Below are 22,224 nucleotides of genomic sequence, written 5' to 3' on the forward strand. Positions count from 1 at the left end.
TCTGGTGTCTCCTTTAAGGTCAGGTTGTTTTGAACTTCATTATTGTTCCCTTGATCGGATTCTCTTTATGTCTCATTGTCTTGCTGATCCTGCATGGTCTCCGTCTCTTGCTCGTAATCTTCTTCGTATTCAGTGCAGTTGAAGCTTTTGTGGCCAAAGCAATGACAGTTAAAGCACTCTATTGTTGGGCATCTTGATTCGAGGTGTCCCAGCTCATCACATTGTTTACATCTATAGTTTGGGCAGTTTCTCATTAGATGATCCCCTCTCCCAAGCAATTGTTGCAAACCCTACTTTGGCCATTGTGTTTGAGTCTTATGTGAATGCCTCCAATAACAACAGCATATGGTACTTTTTACCTTGCTTGGTAATTCAAGCCGCACAAATCGTGCGGAACGAAAAGTTCATTTTTAGATCATTTTTCCTACGTCGGGCCGATGCCTAATACGGGTTGTGTAACACCCATAACATAGACAATCTCTGACAGATATAACTTTATGTGAAATAACATGTTTACGAACTAACCTAGTCCCTATAGACAAGTGTTCACCGATATTGTCTGGTTTTAATACGACACTTTTTTTTTATATAGTGAAAGGCAGTTAGCTAAGCATAACGATACAGTTCATTGAGCAATACACTTTCTTCTTCCAGTGACCCTATTGAAAATCATTGTTTTGAACAAGAGACAGCTTGATACACCTTGAGATACCTTTAAAGGTATATTCCGGGTACTTCCTTTGGTCAAAACCACAGTTTGAATGGCGAAGATTTTTTTCTTAATTTGGTGATATCGTGCGATTGCATCTGGCAACAATAAAGTGAATATTGTCATCATGGCATTTCAGCTGAAAATATCTTGTTTTTGAACATGAAATTTTGCTAACTTCAATTTTGACTGCTGACAAACATTCCGAATGTATTAGCATTCACGTATATAAATCAACAACAATCTGATATGGTATCATTATCTTATATTAGATTAATCTTATCGTTAATTAGTTCACTAATTTCTTGAATATTTAAGTATATGCTGAATTCAGGAAACAAGAAGAGAAACCCTAATGGCCAGCCATACGTATTTCAGATACACAAACACGAAATCAACTGAGCTATCACGGAAATGCACTGCAAATGGACATTACATCACAGTGACTACATAACGTGACCAAATTGAAGAAGCGAGTTGCTTTTCGTAAAGATTGCGACCATTTATTCGCTACAAGGATATACCTGTTTCTGTGTACAATGATGATTAAACTCTGAAAGCAAAGTGGAAAGATTGGATAACTCTACTCCCCCGTGAAGTATATGGTCTGTTTCGACTGCTGTACCTGATAAACATGTGGTAGTTGATCCTATTAATAGCTCCGTGTATTGTTAAATTCATGTTATATATTGATACTTAATACACTGCAGTTCATTACCATGATTAGGTTGCGCTTAGAGACATCTGAGAGACATCAAGAGTACGCAGAATTCATTTCTATATTTGCTGCTTCATTTGTGTCATGTTAATTCCGGAATTTTGTGTTAAATGAAACAAAATCTGTTTACGTGTATTTTATCTCACAGATTCCGTTTTTGAAAGATATGCAGAGATTGACTGTCAAAAGGTACCAGTTCGTTTGAGAAAGGTATTTATTTTTTCGTTTGATTTATTGAGAGAAGACACAATGTGAACCATTAGAGTTAAATTATATGGGAGATTGATGCCTGAAATAGAGCTGTTACCATTCGCAAGATTTTACGTTCCTGTTGTTTCGAGCCAGTAATACTTGAAATTTGAACACTATATGCAGTTAAGTAGAAGTGTACGCCATGTAGCGGACAAACACAGTATCACAGGAAAATGAATATTCACAAATGTCGCGTCAAAGGTGGCTAGTGTCTTATCCTTTGCGTTTGGTGGGAGCCAACGGTCAAATTGTGATCTATAAATATTTGTCTTGCGACGTGCGACATCTTTTTGTGTGGAGGCTAAATGCCACTTGAGGTCATCAGCTACTTTTTAAACACAGTATTACAAGTGGAATATTGGCAAATATCATACCTCGCCAAAGACATGCTTATATTTAGCATACGTTCCTCCTTGTTTTGGTGGACTTTACAGGTCAATTAGGACAGAGGTCACAAATGACGACAGTCGAACTTTAAATCCTGTAAATAAAGATTGTTAACATGGACAAACTTTTCAGACCTATATGACATCATAGATTAGTGGTGTGATGTGATGTAATGTATATTTTTGGAGGTCAAAGCTTATGTAAGGTTGACAGCGTTTGACATCTGAAGATCTCAAGAACACATTTTGTTAAGAAGGTTAATATTGGCAAGTTTTATTCAGTCTGGCTCATTGTAGACGAGGCAAATGTTATTTCACGGCATCGGCGTATACATTAACCTGGACCGCCTACGTCAATGGGGGACGCGCATGGAAAGAAACCTACCAACCACGGAGGGTCATGGTATTTGCTCCCTGTAGCACCCAACTCTTATAGCACTCCTTGAATGTCATAGGTGTCAAATTCCTTGTGAAGTTACGCGAGCTGTGCTACTGCTAGCTAAGTGGTAAAATTTTTCCAATGTTAACTGTAATTATCAATTCCAAAATTGCGATTTTGAGTATTTTTCAAACATTCGAACTGCAGCTGGAATACACTCGACTTATCAGAACTGTACACACATGTACATAAAGACGACAAGGAGACAACAGGATTCGTTGTTCCTTAGCTACACAGGGCTCCTTGCCGATTTTGCACGTAAACAAGCGCGTATGATATGATAGGAGTGACCACCGTTTGCAATATGATACCATGGTAGTAGATGTTCGAATAGTAGCCAGGGTCCATGCAGATTAAGCTTTGTATGAGGCGGAAGGTAAATCGAAACAACATTATCATCCAAACCTATAAGTAGTTGTTCTCAAATTTTCCGTAAATGTCCGTCATAGTGGCGTTCTTTTTCTGCAGAACGCTTATCTCTCCGAAATGACAATGTGTTAAATAATATGTTAGTAGCATCTAAAAAAGCCACGTGAATGGGCCGAGAGATGAAGGATTAGCTAGTTATTTCTTTTAATAATCTTCTTTGAATAATAAGACCGTTCTCAAATGTCTGTTCTATTATCTGAATATTATAAAGCTTAACACGCTTTAAATGTTGCAATGGGGCTATATTTTCTTACATATGGAAGAGGGTTGGGAAAGGGGAGCAATATTGATAAATTCCACATGATGTAGAATACGTAAAGTAAATAAGCGATTTGAAGATGGGGCAAAGAAAGAACAAAAAGTCTGTTGTTTTATTCAAAAGGCCTCTGCTTTAAGATTTATTGGTGTTTAGTACCCTATCGAAAATGTACAGTATGGATAGATTGAGGGCAAATCGCATATTAGACAATTACCTTATGAAGAGTTCATGTTTCATGCGTTTCTTGCTTTATATACATATAAAATGAGTCAGAAAATATCACCTGTCAGTTAACAAACAGGATACAAATAAAGCATGATGCCGATGATTTAAGTGTTACAGACCAAACCAAAACTAAAATAAACTAAACACAATATGGATACTTTGACGGAAGAGGATATTGATATTTAATTAAGCCTCAGAGAGTTTATGCTTCATTTGTTTCTTACTTTATGTCACTTAAAAATGGGACTGGAAGTATTTCCTGTCAGTGAACAAACATGATACTAATGCAGCATGATGCCGACGTTACAGACCAAGGCAAAACTAAAATAAACTACTGCAGCCGTTGTGTAAGAATGCGCTATTATACTGGTTCCACTAATTCCAGAGACGAAAATGTCTCTTGGAAATGTAAGGCGATGACATCTCTGTGTACACCCACACAACCAGAAATGCAAATGTTGACATTGTTGACAGCAAAAGGCTATTGTCTAACTGAATTGTTCATACTTTCTTAAAAGCTTTACGTATACTAAACTACCGAGCCGTTAGTATTTTCATCACTGGTTTAAGCCTGCATTGTTTGGCAGCGCCTCGTATCTATGATGATTCAATCTGCGCATGACACGATAATATGCCACGCTAATCATCATCAAACTGATAACCATTGCAACGACCACGATGGAGAGGGAAGTAGTGAAAACCGCTGAAAAATTGTGAGGTGTTCCATCAGCTCCGCTCGCCTTTACTGTAATACAGAAATGAAAAAACTCTTCAATCTGAAATGCATCATTAAGCAAAATCGGAAAAGTTCATTATGCGTATATGCAAGCAAGTAGAGCGGTCTAAAAAACAGTGATACTTCTGGAGTGTGAATGCATATAAACTGGCTTTTGTATAACTGTCAATGAGGGCGTATTACCAAAGTGTTATGATTGTGCAGAGTACAGCCCTGGTGCTTATGAATCTGACATTTTACACATAATTACCACTTTTTATAGGCAAGCCAAGTCGTACACATTGCTACACATTGATTTCTTTATTACGTTCACATTGCTCAATTAGCATACTTAAATTTGATAATAACTTACGAGTCTCGGATCTGTCGTCAATTCCTTCGAGTAAAATCGGCCCTCTTACAAGTCGTTCAACTTTCTGATCATATTGATGAATCGATCGACGATAACGGCTCTCTTCGCAGCCTCGACGGCACTCTGAATATGTATCATTTACGTCACAGACAATAACCTCGCAGTGAACCCAAACCTTATGGCAAAAAATATATATTTCCAAAGTACAATTACACAAGCAATATAGTGTTTGATGGAAAGTAGTATTTTCCTAATAATAATAAACCACGACTTCTCTCCCCCTCCGCCATACTCTCCGTCTAAAACGTCATAACATTGGTATGTGTAATACAGTACAATGAGTGATCAATATATCAGCAAAATGATTGTATGACGATGTGATATTTCCATCAACTAATTTTCTACCGCAGGAGAGACTTGTCATGATGCTCGCTTTAGTTTAAAGCTTATTCAGTTGACCTGAATTTTAAAGCCTTACAACTATAGTTACTATAAAGTAGTACGTATGAAAGTGAAACAAGAAAGTAAAGGAGACATAAGTTAATGTGATAGAGTAAAGTAAAACGAACTGCTTAATGTGCTCTACTTGTTTGTACGAATTTCTTTCGATTTTTTTAAAACATATCTGATATTATATATTCTCATATTACCTTTTATCCAAAATAAGACGTATGGCCACTACTGACCAAATTTTAGTATTTCTGTCAGTTATTTATTTGATTAGCTTCTGGGATAGAATTTAGTGTTGCTAAGTCGTTGATAAGGCAGCAGATTCTTACCAAAGCTGATACTAAAATCCAGTGACGTAACAATGGTTATTGGCACAATGAAAATTTTGAAAAGATAAACAAAGGTAGGATGCATGCACAACTTTAGCTCATGCTGCATGTTATACTACCGAATTAAACAATGGCAAAAATATCAACACAAGACAATGTTCAAGTTTTAATGCCTTTTCAAGCTTGTTTCTCATTGTAAGCATGTCAATCCCGTCGAGGCAACCGTTACGATAAAGTTTTCGTACAAATTCTTGTTTTATTCAGACAACAAATCTCACCTGTGAATATTCATTTCCAATGTCTCGTCTAAATCTAAAGCTTGAGATTTCAAAATCCGCCTGTTTTGGAGTTTGTGGTGTTAGCACTCTCACCGCGGCGTTATTAGCACCGCATCTGTGAAAAGAGAATTAAAATCAACTTATTGACTCTTCGCTTTGGCAACTAAACGATAACTTTCATGATAAATTGGTATTTTCTACTTGTTCAGCTTTCATCTGTCTTATTGGTATTCACAAACATTTTAATTCCTCAGTATCAAGTGTAGCTCCTGATATGACTAATTATGAGCTTACTTACCCGTCTCTAATAAATTCGTAAACGAGATCATCTTCGTAGTTAGGAGAGGGCGTCGCACGACAGCTACGCAGGTGGATTTCTAAATTATCAGCGGCTCGAAGTAGCTCCGCTCGAAAGAATAAGTTTGTACCAAGATGTGCCTCTACGGGATACGTGTTGTATCTAACCGTGTACGAGATATCCGTATACATAGCGAAATCGTAGACAAAGCTTCCTTTCTCACGTTTCATGATGTACTCGCTGATAGTCACAAAGTGTGAAAGGAGTTTCTTGGATCGGTCGTACTCACAGGTAAACGGAATCTGCAAGCTTAGGTATTCCACGATCATGTTAGTATTGTTGTCATTATTTACGACAGTATTAGAGTAAAAACTGTGTGTTGAGTTGTCCTTTGAAGCGAAAGAAACGAAAAAGAAAATTTAAAAGAAAGAAGAAGAGAAGAGAAAGAAAAGAAAGCATGACATTTGATGTTGGAAAATGCTATTCACTTCAGTGCCGATGTTGTTGTTAATTAATAAAACGTGATATTATAAAGACAACATGAGTACAAGTCATGTGTATCTTCTCAACCGTTCTCTACATTATGATATTATCTCGTCTGTTTGTCGTCGTTTCTTATTTTATTTTATTTGTTCTTGGAAAATGAGATGAGCAGTAAAGTATATGCAAATCAGGCAGACAGGTAAAAAACAAGTTACTCAAAATTTGAATTGTATTTATTAATTCCAACTCGAAGTGTGTAGTTTAATATACATTGCCTGTACCTGTAAAGGTTAGAATGTGTGTACTCATTGCATGCTCCCGTGAATTGAGGTGAGCGTGTTTTGTGCAAGGGGATGGGGAGGGGTTGAGGGAGGGGGTGATAGTGAATTACATTTTTAGTGTACCGGAGATAACTGGCAATGTTTGTGTTGATAATTACTCTTTTATCCTTACTTTTTAATGCAAATATACAGGAATACATTAGCCACCTCAATCGACAATATTCTAAAAGATAGATATTATTTCATACCGTGTATTGGTTACCACAGCCGGTTAGTGAGCTGTTAAGACTGATGTACTGATGATTGTCAAAGCTCATGCAGCCTGGATTGCCATCACCTCCCAGGAGATAAAGCCCGGTAGTCTCAAACGAATCTTCAACCAGCTTTCGTGGGATGTCAATCTGGAAAGATGTTGGGCCACAGCGGAGGACAATTTCGTCACCAAAATCATCATCGTCATTCGGCGTAGTTGTCACGGTAGCGGTTTTATTAGTAACGTTTGGACTGGCAGTTGTAGTTGGAACTGCAAAATGACATAAGACAGAGCACGGTATTGAATAAATATCCGATCGATAACGATTGATATCCGACATCTTATATCTGTTTGTATTGATCATGGAAATTCATTTTGCCAATGTGCGGGTTCTCAATGCGCTGAATGCATCTGAGATAGACTATAGTTTTGTATAATTCATAAGTCCATGAAGAAAGGATAACTTTCTAAATACATTTGAAGAAACAAAAAGGTTTTCACTAGAACAGGGAGCGAAAGAGCACAAGTAACCTCCAACCTACAAGTCATGTGTTCTAGCATCTGACCGCCCCCCACCTCCCAATTAAGTGTCTTTATCCTTGTCAGTTGGTGGTGGTGGCATTTTACCATTTGCACAATAGTATAAAAAAAACAAAGTAAAGTTTAAAATTACCCTGAGTGACGAAAAACGTCAATTGATTTGGGTCAACGATGGCTGCAGACTCTATTCCGCAGTAAGTCGTGGTTCTGGCAGCTCCCGACTCCATTAAGATGTAGTATGACGTCATCTCACTCAGATACTGAGCAGGAACGACAAACTGAAGGGTGTTGTCACCAGGAAAAGAGACTTGTTGATAATTTTGAGAATCAACCTGATAGACGTTACTTCCTGTTTGGGTGTGAAGAGATATCATAGTAGATCTGGATGGTCGAACAACCTGATGTAAAAGAAATAGAGGGGGGAAGTTAATCATATTTTACATGTATTTTAATAATTATGTTACTATGAATATATTAAATATCACTCAGTCAATGGTTTAATATTCAGTAAATGGTCACGATGTTAAGTATGGGACATTCCGACTCAAACTATACACAAACAACGTTATTCCTAGTTTATCAATTCGCATATCAAAATTTTGCATTCCTTTTATATCATTTGTAAATTAAAAGATGATTTCAGACCCAAGCTGAATTAAGAAGTATATTTAATGAAATACAATGTTTTTAGGCTATGCATAAAGTTTGATGAATTATGTTAGTCACGCAAGGGTCAAAAGAGCTGTAAAGGTTTATTATGAAATATGTTTGAATATTTGAAAACCTCAACATTTGATAATGCTTGCAAAATGATCATGGTTGTAATGCTTGTCAATTCTCAGATTAACAATCGGCCGTGTTATTTTGGACACATTCCCGAAGAATCGTATTCTCCCCAAAAAATGCTTATCTAAACTGGCCTAGTTGTTGACATTGGGAATCAAATGTAGAGAAATTCATCATATTTATAATCTAGATGTTCTGAGATAAAGGTTTGTACTGTATCGATGTATCTAATAGGCGATTAAAGTAGGGAATTTAGTAAACATTTTGTACTGTTTGCAGCTTATTTCGTGCCGTAAATGTTCCAGTCATTATAGGCGTTGTAAATCTCTTAAGGATTATGAGGTAGGTATCTAAAAGTGAAAATTGACCATTTCACTGTTTGGAAATTTTTTGTTACTGATCCAAACGACCAGCTGAACTATAGCAAGGCCATATACAGTAGCAGAACATGTAGCAGGCCATATAGCAAGGCCATATAGCAGGCCACATAGAAAGGCCATATAGCAAGGCCATATACCAGACCATATACCAGGCCAAATACCAGGCCAGGTAGCAGGCCACATAACTTTGCTATGTGTGCGTAGAAGAAGGGGTAGAGGAGGTGTTGGAAAGTCCTTGTACCCATCTTCCTAACTTTATGACCGAGAAAAAGAAGAAGGATTATAGGAATTCCATGACGACGTCTTTCAGCTTACCGCCTGGTCATATCGTACGAGTACTTGTAAGTCTTCTAGTGGCGTAGGCTCCCCGTTGCCTGGTCGAACAGTAATTATCTCTGGAGGGGGGTCTGCAGGGAATGGAGAAAACAACGAGAAACATAGTTAAACTTCAGAAATTCGGAATACGCTGTATGCTTTCACTTATCCTTCCACCTGCTTCGAATCACGCCCTCTACTTACCGTACAGTGAGTAGGTGAATTGTTTCCCTGCCCTTGCTCAAAACCTACGCACATCCAAATTATGATCTCACGTTAACTATCAATTACTTCAATCCATTTTTTGCGATTACAAAAAGGAAAAATATGCTTCCTCAGAGGCATAGCAATAGGTGGTCCATTGAACTGCAGGGGTCCCCAATGTCCACAAAGAAAGGTCAAAGGTAGTTCAAATAAAATTCGGTCTTGACCCGGGACCCTTGAAACCCTAGGAACGCCACTGTGATCCACACAACTCTGCAGTCATTCCCACGATAACATATTTGTACGGACACTAATGACTACCTATTATCAACTTTTCGAACACAAGCATAATTAGGGGGTAAAATATGATAAAAATACGAAAATCAACCCCAGAGACTTTTTTAATGAAATAAAACAAAATGGTCATGTAAAGCTTTAAAGACTTACTGGTACCATATCGTTTTAATTACATAAACATATTGAGATACTTACTACCAGTAATGAGAGTTATACATGTCTGTGCACCGACGGATCTGGAAGCAAAAAGGCGTAAAATATAGACGTGAAAACCCATTCTGGTATACAGCAGCAAGATCAGATCAGATATATGATATAACTTGATAGATTTGTAGATACTTTATCTCACCAAGCATTTCTAATGCTGAACTAACCTTTTCCTTAACCCGCAACTGAAATAAAACAACGTCCATCCAAACAACTATCGTTGAAGGGATTATTTACCCATACAGAAAAAAAGCCTACTGAGTGATTTATAAGAAATTTTAATACCTCTTGTTGGTTCAGATTAAAGTGTGGGAAGTGTGGGTGCTTCATTAAAACAAATGCTTTACATGATGAATGTTGTTTAAAGTATTCCAAAAGGATACTACCCCATTCATATAGCTTCAAAAAGAAATAAAATTTAGGCCGCTGTTTTTGCAATTACGACTGTGTTGTTTTGTTGTTGTTTTGTGTTTTATTAATTTAATATAACTCCAGCTGGTAGACAGAAAAGTCAGATTGCTGGATTATCGTTTAAATTACCCAACAACTCAGATCAGCACTTTCTATATTGTAGATGGAAAAGCATAATGTAGGCAATATATGCACTGCTAACTGTGTCAATGTAACTTATGTATGTACCGAATTTAAAACATACATAACTTATAAAAAAATCACCGAAAACTAAGGAAGAAATTAATCTGTATTCATACGTGGTTTTTGTTGTGGTTACTATAGGAACTCTACGGAGCGTGGGTTATGTCGCAATCTGCATTTGGGAAGATGACGTCACGTTCATTACTGTTCAAAGTATATTTGAAATATCCATCCTAAACGATTAAAAAATTGTTTCTCTGTCAAACGCAACATTAGCGTTCTCATATTTTGAAAACCTGTCTAGAAAAGTATTTATCGTTTTTAAAGGTAACGTCTAAGGCCTACCAGACAATTTCTGTAAAGCTTATAAGCCAGAATTGTTCGGGGATTTTTCCTGAATATATTTGTCTACCGAGAGAAATTTTGGTGAGCTAAAATATTATCTTAGAATTTTTTTAAATTGATAACATTTAAGTTATATACCCACCCAAGGTTTGTCTCCGCATTAAAGCACATGATTTCTTCTTCTCCAACTGTGATTGGGTTCCAAGTAGTATTTATATAGTAATCCGTAGGCAGGCCGTCAGGGTAAGGTAAGAGTTCAGATTTGATCATTCCAGACGGTGATATTGTTGTTATTTCAGTAATGCTGAATGAAAAGTAGGAAGATAAAGTACATAAGGGACACTTAAAGTCAACACTACAAGTACTTACCAAATAATGTTCTCTCCATGAGTTTTACTGATGAAAGTGAACATAAACGGCGTGGAAAGTTGGTTGGAACGAGGATAGATTCAAATAACAAACAAAAACAAACCCCCTCCCCCCCCCCCCCACAAAAAAACAAAACAAATCAGCAACATTATAGACATGTCTTTGCATTACCATTATTTTGGTATAAACCTTTAGCATATGTAATACCAGATAAAGTGTGTATGCGTCATATATTATACACATATTTTATGACTTTATGACAAGTCTAGAAACAGTGACCGACACTAAATAAGGGATATGAAGTGTTAGCTCAGTGGTTAACACTGGTGCCTTTCAATCATAAGGTCCCCGGTTCGAGTCACTCCCAGATTAATGTATGTCGTCCAGTTACAGAGTTGTTGACAATTAACAATTCATAATCATGGACGTTAAATATGAATGTGAGAGACTGACTTCGGTCAGCTTGCGGCTTTGATAAGCCAATTAGGCTTCTTCGCGAGTTCCTGCTTGCAGGAGAATCTAATATACATGAAGAACTTGAAAGATTGGTTTATAACAAATCAACAGGACATGTATCCACGACCGACTGACCGAGAACACTTTTATCTCTGCACACGAATGAGAATGAATGTCTAGCAAAACTTGTCAGTATTTACATCATAAGTAGAGGAAAGAAAGGAAAAAAGGTTCTGGCGCTGTCGACAAAACTTTGTCTGAAACTATGGGAATCGACAAGTATTAAACAGAAACAAACAATGATCACCTAAACCAGTTATAATTTAGAAACTTCAACAATACAATACAATGCTAATCTCAAGGGAGAACATCTCACTGAGACATAATTCAACTATCTAGGGAAACGCTTCTCAACATGTCGGAATAATTTAGAGACTACGTACCTCTATCAATCAAGTTGTGTTTTTTTTTTCTGTTTGTCTTGCATGAAACTTGATGATAAGAAGTATTGTTCTACTTTTAGGGGGAAAACAACTTTTTCGGTTGTGGTATAAGTTTTTTTTTTTATATTTTGTCAAAAGTTGCAACTTCTATCCCCTTGTTCCCTTTTGCCTTTCAGTAGCATGCATTATCGCAAATAAAATGAAGTCGACTGACTTGATTTTAGTGGAATTAATTTTGATCGGACAGACTGACATGAAGTAAGTATCTTTCATTATCTACTTGTCTTTATTTGTTTACCTGACATTCGCGGAACTGGTCCTAGCGATGATCGGTTCATGGTAGGTGCCGTTCTCTGGAATACCTACACAAGAAGCCGGGACCCGTGTTGGAGGAATAAAGACAGGTTGATCCAAGCAAGAGACTGAACTGCTGAACACATCCACAAGGAATTGCAGAGGTATATAACTGAGAGGTTGTGTTGAAGTTGGTGTCGCAAAATCCATGATTTCTATAGAAACGCCGTAAAGCCCAACCGATGTCAAAGTCGTATCCCATGTGATAACACATGTTTCCTTGAACGAAAGTTACAGGAAAGAAAATGAGTGTCCCAACAATTCTACAGGGCATGCACCCACATCCAAAAGCAGTTCTTTTCCCGATCAGAGCACTACACGAGGAACCGTACCTTAGTAATTCGGTCAGTATCCGACTTACATCATAAGTATGCTAAATATGTAAATCATTTAGAGCTTTGAAGACGACCAGAAGTATATAACAGATAATGTGTAATGAGTTAACAGAATCTTGAAGAATTTAAAGAATAGTTCAAAAGAGTGAAGGACTTCCATCTCTGTTGATGCAGCTTGTCCATTGATAAACAAGACTTGTAGAATTTCTGGTCATACTACTATGATTCTGAATAGGATGGTTCCCTTTACACTTAAAATAAAAACATGCCAAAAATGGTTCTAAACATAATGAAAACGTATACAAATATGATAAAAGGATTTGAAAGACTACGGTCGTTCTGTTCCTTAAATTTAACACACCATCAATATTAAAGTATGCTTGGATGAAATTTTCCAATAACTTGTACAACACAATGTTTCAGTTTATCAAACATAGTAACGGTATTTAGTAATAACATTAACAATAATTGCAAGAAATCACACTACAAATCACACTACACTTAATGTTGGTTTGTAACTTTTCCGATGACTGCAATATTTGATATTTCATATATTTGATAAGTCTCAATTAATATAATAATAATAATAATAATAATAATAATAATAATAATAATAATAATAATAATAATAATAATAATAATAATAATAATAATAATAATAATAATAATAATAATAATAATAATAATAATAATAATAATAACAGGTATATTTAAATATATTTATATATGTATGTATATCAGCTTCCATGGCCTAGTTGATTAGGGTGTCCACATATAAAGCGGAAGGCCCGGGTTCGAATCCCGGTGGAGGCTGGAGGTCTTTGCGCTGTTCTGGATTTTCCAACTCATTACAATTTCAAATGTAAACAAACATACACACACATACGACCTTATATACATGAATGTACCCATACACACACCCATACGCAAACATACATTTAATCATCGTGATCTTTGAAATCATTGATATCATTTTAGCTTGTTTTGGCGCTTCATTACATAAACCTATTACGTTACTCTTTGGATAAGGCCTTACATTATCAAGCACAGCTCCAGGTAGGTGAAAGCAACCAGTACCACAATTAGTTGCCCAGAAACACCTGACGTCGTCACCATCCGGATCAGCCACTGGAATAAGTAGAAAGAAAAGATTAGAAATGAAATCATTCCTATTGTAACGTTGCTAATTCGCCAGCTTTAGTGCCACCAAAGGTTGCTTTTACTGTCATGATGTAATTGTTAGCTCGTAAAACACATACGGTACGAAACGATAATTGAAAGGAATTCACCAGTCACATCGTGTTAGTCATTTGAAAAGATTGCCTGGAAGTGTCTGCATGTTTAGGTCAAACCCACATCGTCGTAGCAATTTGAGTCTTTGAGACTTTCTTTTTGAAATTCATGACTGTATATATGGAAACAATCGAGTTAGTGATGTCACCATGGCAATGGAGCTGTATTGTCCTTGTTTTTCTTCATAATGTGCGAATTATTGGAATAATATTTTAACAATTAAGAAAATGCAAAGAACATCGATAGCTAAACAAAAGTCGCCCCCCCCCCCTCCAAGAAAAAATTGTATCACATTACAAGTATAATATTAACGAAAATGTTATAAAAGGTAATAAAAGCAATTCAAAGAACATCTGCAATGATGACATTAAGTAGATTATATATAGAAAGTGAAGATTTTGAAGAACATGTGTCATAATGACATCAAATGATGGGGGATAAGAGGGAGAAACATCTTCAGAAACATAACATCTAGTGCCGACAGCAAGTTACTCATTAAAATGAGATTGCCCAATAGCAACTTGGAATACTTTTGTTTTCCTTTGTCAGTATCACATTTTCTGTCTCAGGAATATTCCTTTAAAATAATTGTTGGAAATATGAGAGAGAGAGACGAGTCCTTTAAGGTCTTACCAGGTATAGTAATGGTGTTGTGACATTCTCGGTGATACCGTAGAATAGGCAGTGTTGTAGTTGTCGGTGATGAGTTAATACGACCGGTGTCATTACGAACACTCAAGTCAATCGCCGCCATTAAAAACCAATCCCCACCTGCGTTGTTCATTAAACTTATCCAACAGCATCCAGAAAACCTGAGAAAGAACAAGATAAGACGACACAAATGCTTTGACGGATGTTTTTGTTGTGTGTTGTATGTATCAGTGTTATAATGATGGTCTTTGAGACGGAAGCACTCTACTTTTTTTTGTGTGAAATGGTGGTGAGGTTGAGTCGGGGAATGGATGCGAAGTGTGAGGGATGAGGGTGAAGGTGGATTGGCTTCAGTTTACATCCTCGAGATTAACTTAACTTCCGTCTCACCTCATTTTATCCCATCACCTCTGCTACAGTTTGTAGACATTATACTCTCGATACAGCAGTGATAGAGTAAATTCATTTTATGCATGATATTCACCTTGAGTTGGTGAGAGAGAACAAGATGGCGGAGAACTTACCAAACTTGGAAATAGGGAATATTTGGTTGATAAAAGCCAGAGCTAACCCCACTGGTCCAGTCTTCCGACTCACTAAAATCCGTGCAAACATAGGAGAGCTGTTGATTCAGTCCATAGCAATTGCAATTCAATGATCCTTCTCCATCCAGCAGATTGCCTCCAGCAATGTGCTCATCCGTACAATAATGTTGACTTCCTGTACTGCGGCGCCATGACATTCGGTAAGATATTTCAATCTATTGGGAAATTGAATAATGTACAAAGGAATGTTTTAAGGCATGTTTGAAAGGTCCCTGGTTCTTTAAGTTTTAGCAAAGATGCCGCGTGTAAGTTAGGAATCACCCCCACACCCCCGCTCGGTGTGTTCAGCATCAGAACAAGGTAAATAGATGTTGAACCTTTACAACGCGTTTACATTGCACCACGTGCTTGGTATCTGACCCCTCGCTTGTGATCACCGAACTGGAAATTGAGCATTGCTTTATAGAAAGAAAGGCGCAAAACTGTAAGCCGTGTCACGTGCATGTACTGTAAATTGTGTCAAGTAACGCGCATAACAAACATCAACGGAAGTTAAAAGTCATCAGTGATCTCGGATCAACCCCGCTGCGTCTACATAGCAAATTTAACACCGAGGGCGGGATTTGATTCTTCCTCGAACTAGCCTATCGCGGGGTTACAATCTTGGGGCCTGATCCACGTTACACGACAAACCAATCAGATCCCGAGCGCGGGATTATCACGATCATTATCACGATAGTGGTCTAACGTTGACGGAGCCATAGTCTCAAAGCCAAATATAAACCCGGCCCCTTTGCGCACGTCACTGCTTTGTCAAGCATTGGTAAATTAACCTACGTTGAGTTGGATAATATTTCCCACATAGTGAATTTCAAAACAAAGCATTATTTTGTTGCACATAGTATGAATACAAAGACTAGTTTGCCCTTTTTGCCATGTATGCGTCAATTCGTTATGTTGTTCAAATTGAGGAAAATCAAGGTAAATTTAGACAAATAATAAAACTAAGACGTTCCTTTGGAAATTTGTTTTCAATTTGTTAAAGATAGTATCCTCTTAGTTTATTCCATTGCAGAAAATTGAACTTTCATTTCATATTTCATATCACTTTCAGTGGCGGGAAAAATACTTTTACAAGTAGGAGGAGTGTCCCTGGGGCGGTTGAAGCCGTCTCGAATGTATGAAGGTCCCCTCTACCAGACCAAACAAATATAGAAGATCAATGGTGCATAAATTAGGTCTATAATAACTCTACCACCCCATCCTCGTGGATCCGCGTTGGAATTTTAAAATAATATTGGAAATTGTAAAAGTTCTGGGTCATTTCTACGTTTATATTTAATTTATAAAAAGCACTTTTATCTATATAAAAGTCTATATAAAACAAAATTATGAAATGAACAATACCTTTAATGCAATCAACAGTATGAGAGCCTTTTCGACAGTTGGGGAGGGGGGGGGGTGGTAGTGTAAAAACGCACCTGTATAATGTGCACATCACGAGGAGGTTAGTGGGATGGGGAACACGTTCCATCCCCAACCCACGCATCGTCGGTTAATCAAATTTTATCTTATGAAAATTTTCATATCGACATTACATTCAAAATTGTTACAAAATATGAACGTCATATAACCAGGGTCTTACATTCACCATTTGTCGAGAGGGATACTGATCGAATTCAAAACCGACTCCGCTTTTTGCGACCGACTGTAGTGACAAGCTGAACAATGGTTTCTAAAAGTAAATCAACCTACAGCAGCAACTTGCTTTATAATTGCATCTGTACACAGTTATTGAATGATGTTTGTTTTGCCGCGATTTTTGAGCGCAACAGAACATTTCAGAGAGATGAATTAAACCTACAGTTCTCTGGAATGAGGCTAGTGAGGGTACAGAAGGCTAGTCCCCGGAAACTCAAGTGTGTTCAGATCTTCTTTGTTCTCTCGTAACGAGTATAATGTGCGAGAGATATAAAATTCAATATCTATGGAATTGATTGTGTTTTGCGGGGTTTTTTTTCGTAGCAACTTTAAGGCGCAAAAGAACATGTCAGAAAGATGAATTTAATTAGTTATTTGGAAGGTAGTCCAAACCCGGTGCAGTGCAGACGGTTCTTTTGTAGCAACTTAGAATTCAATTTCATCGGAATGTTTTTTCAAAGCCCCTGTGCAGGATAAGGGGTAAAAGCATCCCGATGTGGAAATATAAGGTAGGGTCAGTTTTATTTTATCGCAGCCGGCTGGGGAAAAACCGGGAGGAGACAAGCATTATGTAGGTAGGGGAGGCCACCATTCCCCTTTTTTTGCCGCCACTGGACTAAGTAAGCAATTTGCCGTCCATACGGTATATCACAACAGGTATTGACCGAGCATATACATTCTGCTTTGAAAAACATAACTTAGACACATTACTTTCTAACTTGCTTACAAAACTTATTTACACTTGCAGCAAAAAAGAATGGTAATCGAATCACTTTGCTCATCTCAAGTCAGACGTTCCCGCTGTTAGTTCTAATCAAAAGAACGGGCGCATGCCAACTATTTATCTCTATGCTCTAGAAAAATAAAAACAGTTACTGGAACGTTACCACCTCCCTCTCTCTTTCTCTCTACTACCCCAAGCGAATCCCTCCGTCGCTACTACCACCATGAATACACTTATTCTAGTGCTTGGGCCCGTGCACTCTAAAGAAAAGTCGTGGAAATATTTTAAACAAAACGATAGTTAGGTATTTATCCAACCAGCAAATAATAACGCATAAAACATAACGTATAGAAGAGAAACTGAAAATGTAGAGAGAAGATGACGTAATTAAAATAAATTAACAAATTCATGTACCTGTGGAATGTTGCTTTGATTACTACTTGGTATAGGGTCGACAGGTCGCCAGGTAATGAGACCTCCTCTGAAATGAGATGCCTCTGTCTCACCGATCGAAATTGAAAGCGCAAGTAACAGGATGACCCAAGGAGCAGACATCTTGTTTCTCTGTCGTTAATTTTGGCCCCTTTCTTTAAACGATGAAAATAATTAGACGTTGATGATATGAACACCGAGTTGAAGTTTGAAGATTAATCGGAAGCTTTCATCATATTTATAGTAAAACTACCGACCTAAGGATTAAGGGCTAATTGATGGCGTCTCTGCTTTATTTACACAAACAGATGGCTGCATTGCTAAAGGATTTTTTTTAAATCTATTATATCGTTTACTTTTTAATTTCACAAAAATGATAAGAGCGTTTGCTCTTTCCAGTATTCTAACAATCCCGGACCTCGTCAAACCTTGACGATGTTTCATATCGTTTTTTATCACACGCCACTTCAAGCTGTAGGCTCTTTTTACGCGGTTAATAACCCAGGTTATCAAATGTAATTATTGGCTTTTAGGTCAATAAAATTTGGGTATATCCACCCACCGCATTCGGCATACTTCATGAACTTTGCTCCCCATTTTGCAATCATTTGATTGGGATCTGCTATAGGATCCCATTCATAGTTTATTATTAGTTTTTTAGTGTTTAGTCATGCACTGCTAATCGACGTGTTCTTTTTTTGTGGTTTATATATTGTGTTTAGGTAGACGGTCGATACCCCTTAATGTTACCAAAATCAATTCCATGTCGGGGAGGATAAGAGCTCAAGGGTTGATCGTATACGACCGCAATTTGTCCCAGATCTGAACATGAAATATCATGACTGTCTTAAGTAAAATTAAAAAATAGTTCTATATATTCGATCTAGAGTTCTAGATTCCCTCTCTATACATGATATTTGAAGAAACCCGTTGTCCTCTTGCCCAAACAAATACATCAGGGCCATGGAAGATGGTCAGATGGAAGATTGCCAAGACAGCCGTCCATACCCCCCCCCCCCCCCCTTGTCCAATCTACGACACAGATATGCACGACAGGAAGAAGTGAGAGAGAGTTATTGAAGACCGTATTACTGCGGTGCGCAGAACCTTATAGCAAGAATAAACATGAAATATACCTACTTGTGATTTGCCTATAGGCTTGTTGGAACAACATAACAGATAGATAAATGCGCATATCACAATACTTTTTAAGGGACACCAAACTAGTTTTTTCGGCCCGCCAAAACTTCGGGAAAAGGGATGCCTGTGGAAACATGGAATATCGTGAACATAACATAACACCTTTACACACACTTTCCATATCTGGTGCCGGCACTGTCCTCAACCCATTTTCCTGTTACACCAAGACATTTCTTAGACGCCCTAATTAAATCCTCCTGATATTTAATTAGTATATTTCATTATTTTCAACATCCAATCATAACAAAGAATGATGGTGACTAACAACATACCAAAAAGTCACTTCAATAGGTCTATTTACGACTAATTTGTAACACAATTGTTAAGTTTTCATGCGGACGTACACAGCTCTTGTTGTGGTATGACATATCTATAACTTCAGAGCAATATAGATCATGTTTATGACGTCAACGTAGATTCAGATATAAGATATACACACTTCAACGGCATTGGTGAAGATGGGTACGAAGCCATGTTATATATAGAGATTGTCCAAAAACAACAAATAAAACAAATTCATTTTATTAAAATTAAAATTATGACGAATCTCAATAGAACCAATCCAAAACATTAATCGCGACGTAACCACTAGATCAACACGGCATAAATATCTCACAAAAAATGGATGGTTTAATAACAGTGTAAACAGGGTTGGCATTTTCCCAGGAAAAACCTGTTTTTCCCACTAAGCGGTAAAAACCAGGTAAAAACCGGGAAAAACTGGTAAATACCGGTAAAAACCGCCTCTGTCTCGAAAACTATTATTACTTGTCCGTTATATGCAGGGTCATCAGTAGGCACGATATTGTTTCATGACAGGCATATCTTATTGAATATGGGAGTTTCTTAGCTTCATTTTGAGCTATTTTATCACAACCTAATTCTACTTTTTGTGGAAAAAAGAGTATTTTTCATATTGTACATGTATAGTTATTCTGTCACGATCTCTTTAGCAGTATGCATTGCCTATTGCCCAAACCATTATAGGTCTACACTGGGACACTCACCCCTCCTAAATTCTTCGGGCCTATTATGTGCTCAGACAGTGCATTCAATTAATACAGTAGGCAACAGTCTATTGAGGTGAACTTCAATCCAGGGGGCTCAATAGAAACTGCTTTGAAACTATGTAAGGCACATGGGCCCAATTAAAGTATTAAACACACAATGGCCCTATCGAGCCATTCACACAACCCAACTGTTTACCTTGATGTAAACATGGTCCAATTATTATACAACTTCATGCATGTGATATGTAAAATATGACGAACCATAGCCCTAGGAGGCACCAACAGTTTGATACTTGTCCATTCTCTAGATTATGGAATTATGCATCTCGATAGGAAAATAAAGTTGGTTTATTTGAGCATCCAATATATTATTTATTTGAATTATTTATAATAGTCTAATCGGTAAACTCACAAAGTTATAGATTATGGCTGTTCTTTGGATGTAACCTAATCCCCTACCATAAGATGCCATTTTCTTGTAGTTTCTATGCTCCTCCACAAGTTCCACATGAATTTTTTAGGAATTCTATATAATTTGAGGTTTTTCCCAGTTTTTCCCACTTATAGGTGGGAAAAACCTCCCGGTAAAAAACCGGTAAAAACCTGAGTGTATATCTATTTTAGAAGAAAACAACGAAGATTACATTCAAAGAATAAAATTTGTTAAAACGAACTGTGTTTAAAAGGAAAGGTGAAGACTTTTTACTGTTATGTTGTACACTGTCTTGTTTTTTTAAGGAAACATTAATACTATATAACACAACTTGGGTGACTGGGTTCATTGTAATGTCAAGTAATTAATGTGATGTTCCCCTGTCATTGAGTAGTGAACATGTACCTTCCAACTGTTCCAGTGTTCACACGAAGTCAATCAAAGTCTGAACTCAGATCCGCATCCTTGTTTATCTTAAAGATAAACCGAAATTGTAGTTTCAAAGTAAAGACAGTTTTAAGTGGGTCCCTCCCCCTTTTTTTATTTTGTTCTTCTTCGTGATTCTGGATTTTACAACTTTATTAGTCTGACATTGGCAAATATAATAAGTAATATTGTGACAAGGAACAAACAGTGGTAGCAAATAAACCTCGCACGAAAATAATCTCAACCACTGGGTTAAATATATTAACTTAAAGGCATTTATTTACCTTTTTTGTTTTGTTTTTTACATCTGGGATAACATTTGCACTCAGAGACAATCAATTCTTTAATATTCATGATTCCGTGAACAATGGTTCGACAGCCATACAATTTCGAGTAGACTTTGACAACCCTTTTATGTATAGTAATATTCAATAAAGCTGGCACACGGTAAGTAAACCTCGCTAAAGACACGCCTCAGCCATTGGTTAATTCTACTATCTGTAGTAGTCAGTTATTTGTGCGGCATATGGGAGATCCTTTCTGTCAGGGCTCTGGCGGGGGTAAAAGAGGTGGGTGGGATGTTGGTTCTATAGAGTAATAACGTGGCCGCAACTAAAATTAAACGTTACCGAAATGACGAATATGATGTAGCATTGTATGATCAACATGTACCTGGTCATGTGACTGAGAATGGAGTCCATTTGGCTTCTTGTCTTACTGAGCATGCAGCTGAGTGACATTCTAGTGTCTGGATTCTCGCGGATAGAAAGCAAACATTGTTGTGTTTTCCAATCCCAGAATTCCGTTTGCAAATTCATTTCGTTTCACTCGGAGACTGGAAAGTAAAATGACTTATGCTTTTCAAGAATGCCACACGAATTAAAAAGGAGGGGAAAAAATAGTTAACAGAACTGATACACCCTTAGCCCCAGCACCCTAACATAGTGACTGTAAGCACGTGATTATCACTGCTTCCTATAACAAAAATCGATAGAGTCATGACGAAGTCCACTGTTATGACACACTCTCATACCCAGCCCCATCTCAGCGCCAGCCCCAGCCCCAGCCCCAGACCATTGTGACTAATATGATGACCATGTCATATCTAGTGCGATATCGCGATTTCTTTGAAAGGATACCGTAGATTATATATTGTACATGTCATTCTAATGCAAAATGCATTCTAATCCCTAATAACAGGAAGATAGTGTTTGTTTTTCCCTTCTCTTTCATCACAGAAATCATCAGTATAAGACAATATATCTGTGATTAACCTATCTCTAGTGTCGGTCTGTCTTAATCTTTAA

At 37.3% G+C, this 22,224-nt stretch overlaps 1 protein-coding gene across 2 annotated transcripts; it reads right to left on the minus strand.

Annotated features, from left to right (window-relative positions):
• Window positions 1-709: 709 nt before the first annotated feature.
• LOC139963825 (uncharacterized) lies at window positions 710-18,076 on the minus strand. 2 transcript variants are annotated; one of them, XM_071965018.1, is made up of 15 exons: window positions 17,831-18,076; window positions 14,971-15,206; window positions 14,429-14,607; window positions 13,539-13,630; window positions 12,112-12,386; window positions 10,688-10,849; window positions 9,595-9,635; window positions 8,899-8,990; window positions 7,551-7,815; window positions 6,873-7,147; window positions 5,861-6,249; window positions 5,563-5,677; window positions 4,506-4,680; window positions 3,946-4,162; window positions 710-3,894 (listed from the first exon to the last, which is right to left on the minus strand). In XM_071965018.1, exons 1-14 carry the CDS (start codon window positions 17,969-17,971, stop codon window positions 3,975-3,977), a joined length of 2,625 nt encoding a protein of 874 aa, XP_071821119.1. In that variant the 5' UTR covers window positions 17,972-18,076; the 3' UTR covers window positions 710-3,894; window positions 3,946-3,974. The 2 variants fall into 2 exon arrangements, with proteins under 2 accessions (XP_071821119.1, XP_071821113.1); XM_071965012.1 differs by having other exon boundaries at window positions 710-4,162.
• Between the last annotated feature and the right edge of the window lie 4,148 nt (window positions 18,077-22,224).

This window comes from Apostichopus japonicus, chromosome 3 (assembly GCF_037975245.1).
Source record: "Apostichopus japonicus isolate 1M-3 chromosome 3, ASM3797524v1, whole genome shotgun sequence".
Taxonomy (NCBI): Eukaryota; Metazoa; Echinodermata; class Holothuroidea; order Aspidochirotida; family Stichopodidae; genus Apostichopus; species Apostichopus japonicus.

Excerpts from the sequence above, each read along its gene's own strand:
- LOC139963825 (XM_071965018.1), bottom strand. The coding sequence starts at position 17,971 with ATGTCTGCTCCTTGGGTCATCCTGTTACTTGCGCTTTCAATTTCGATC. Across the intron at positions 8,991-9,594 it reads TATAACTCTCATTACTGGTA|ACCCCCCTCCAGAGATAATT; the intron begins GTAAGTATCTCA and ends CATTCCCTGCAG. Across the intron at positions 7,148-7,550 it reads GACGTTTTTCGTCACTCAGG|TTCCAACTACAACTGCCAGT; the intron begins GTAATTTTAAAC and ends GTCATTTTGCAG.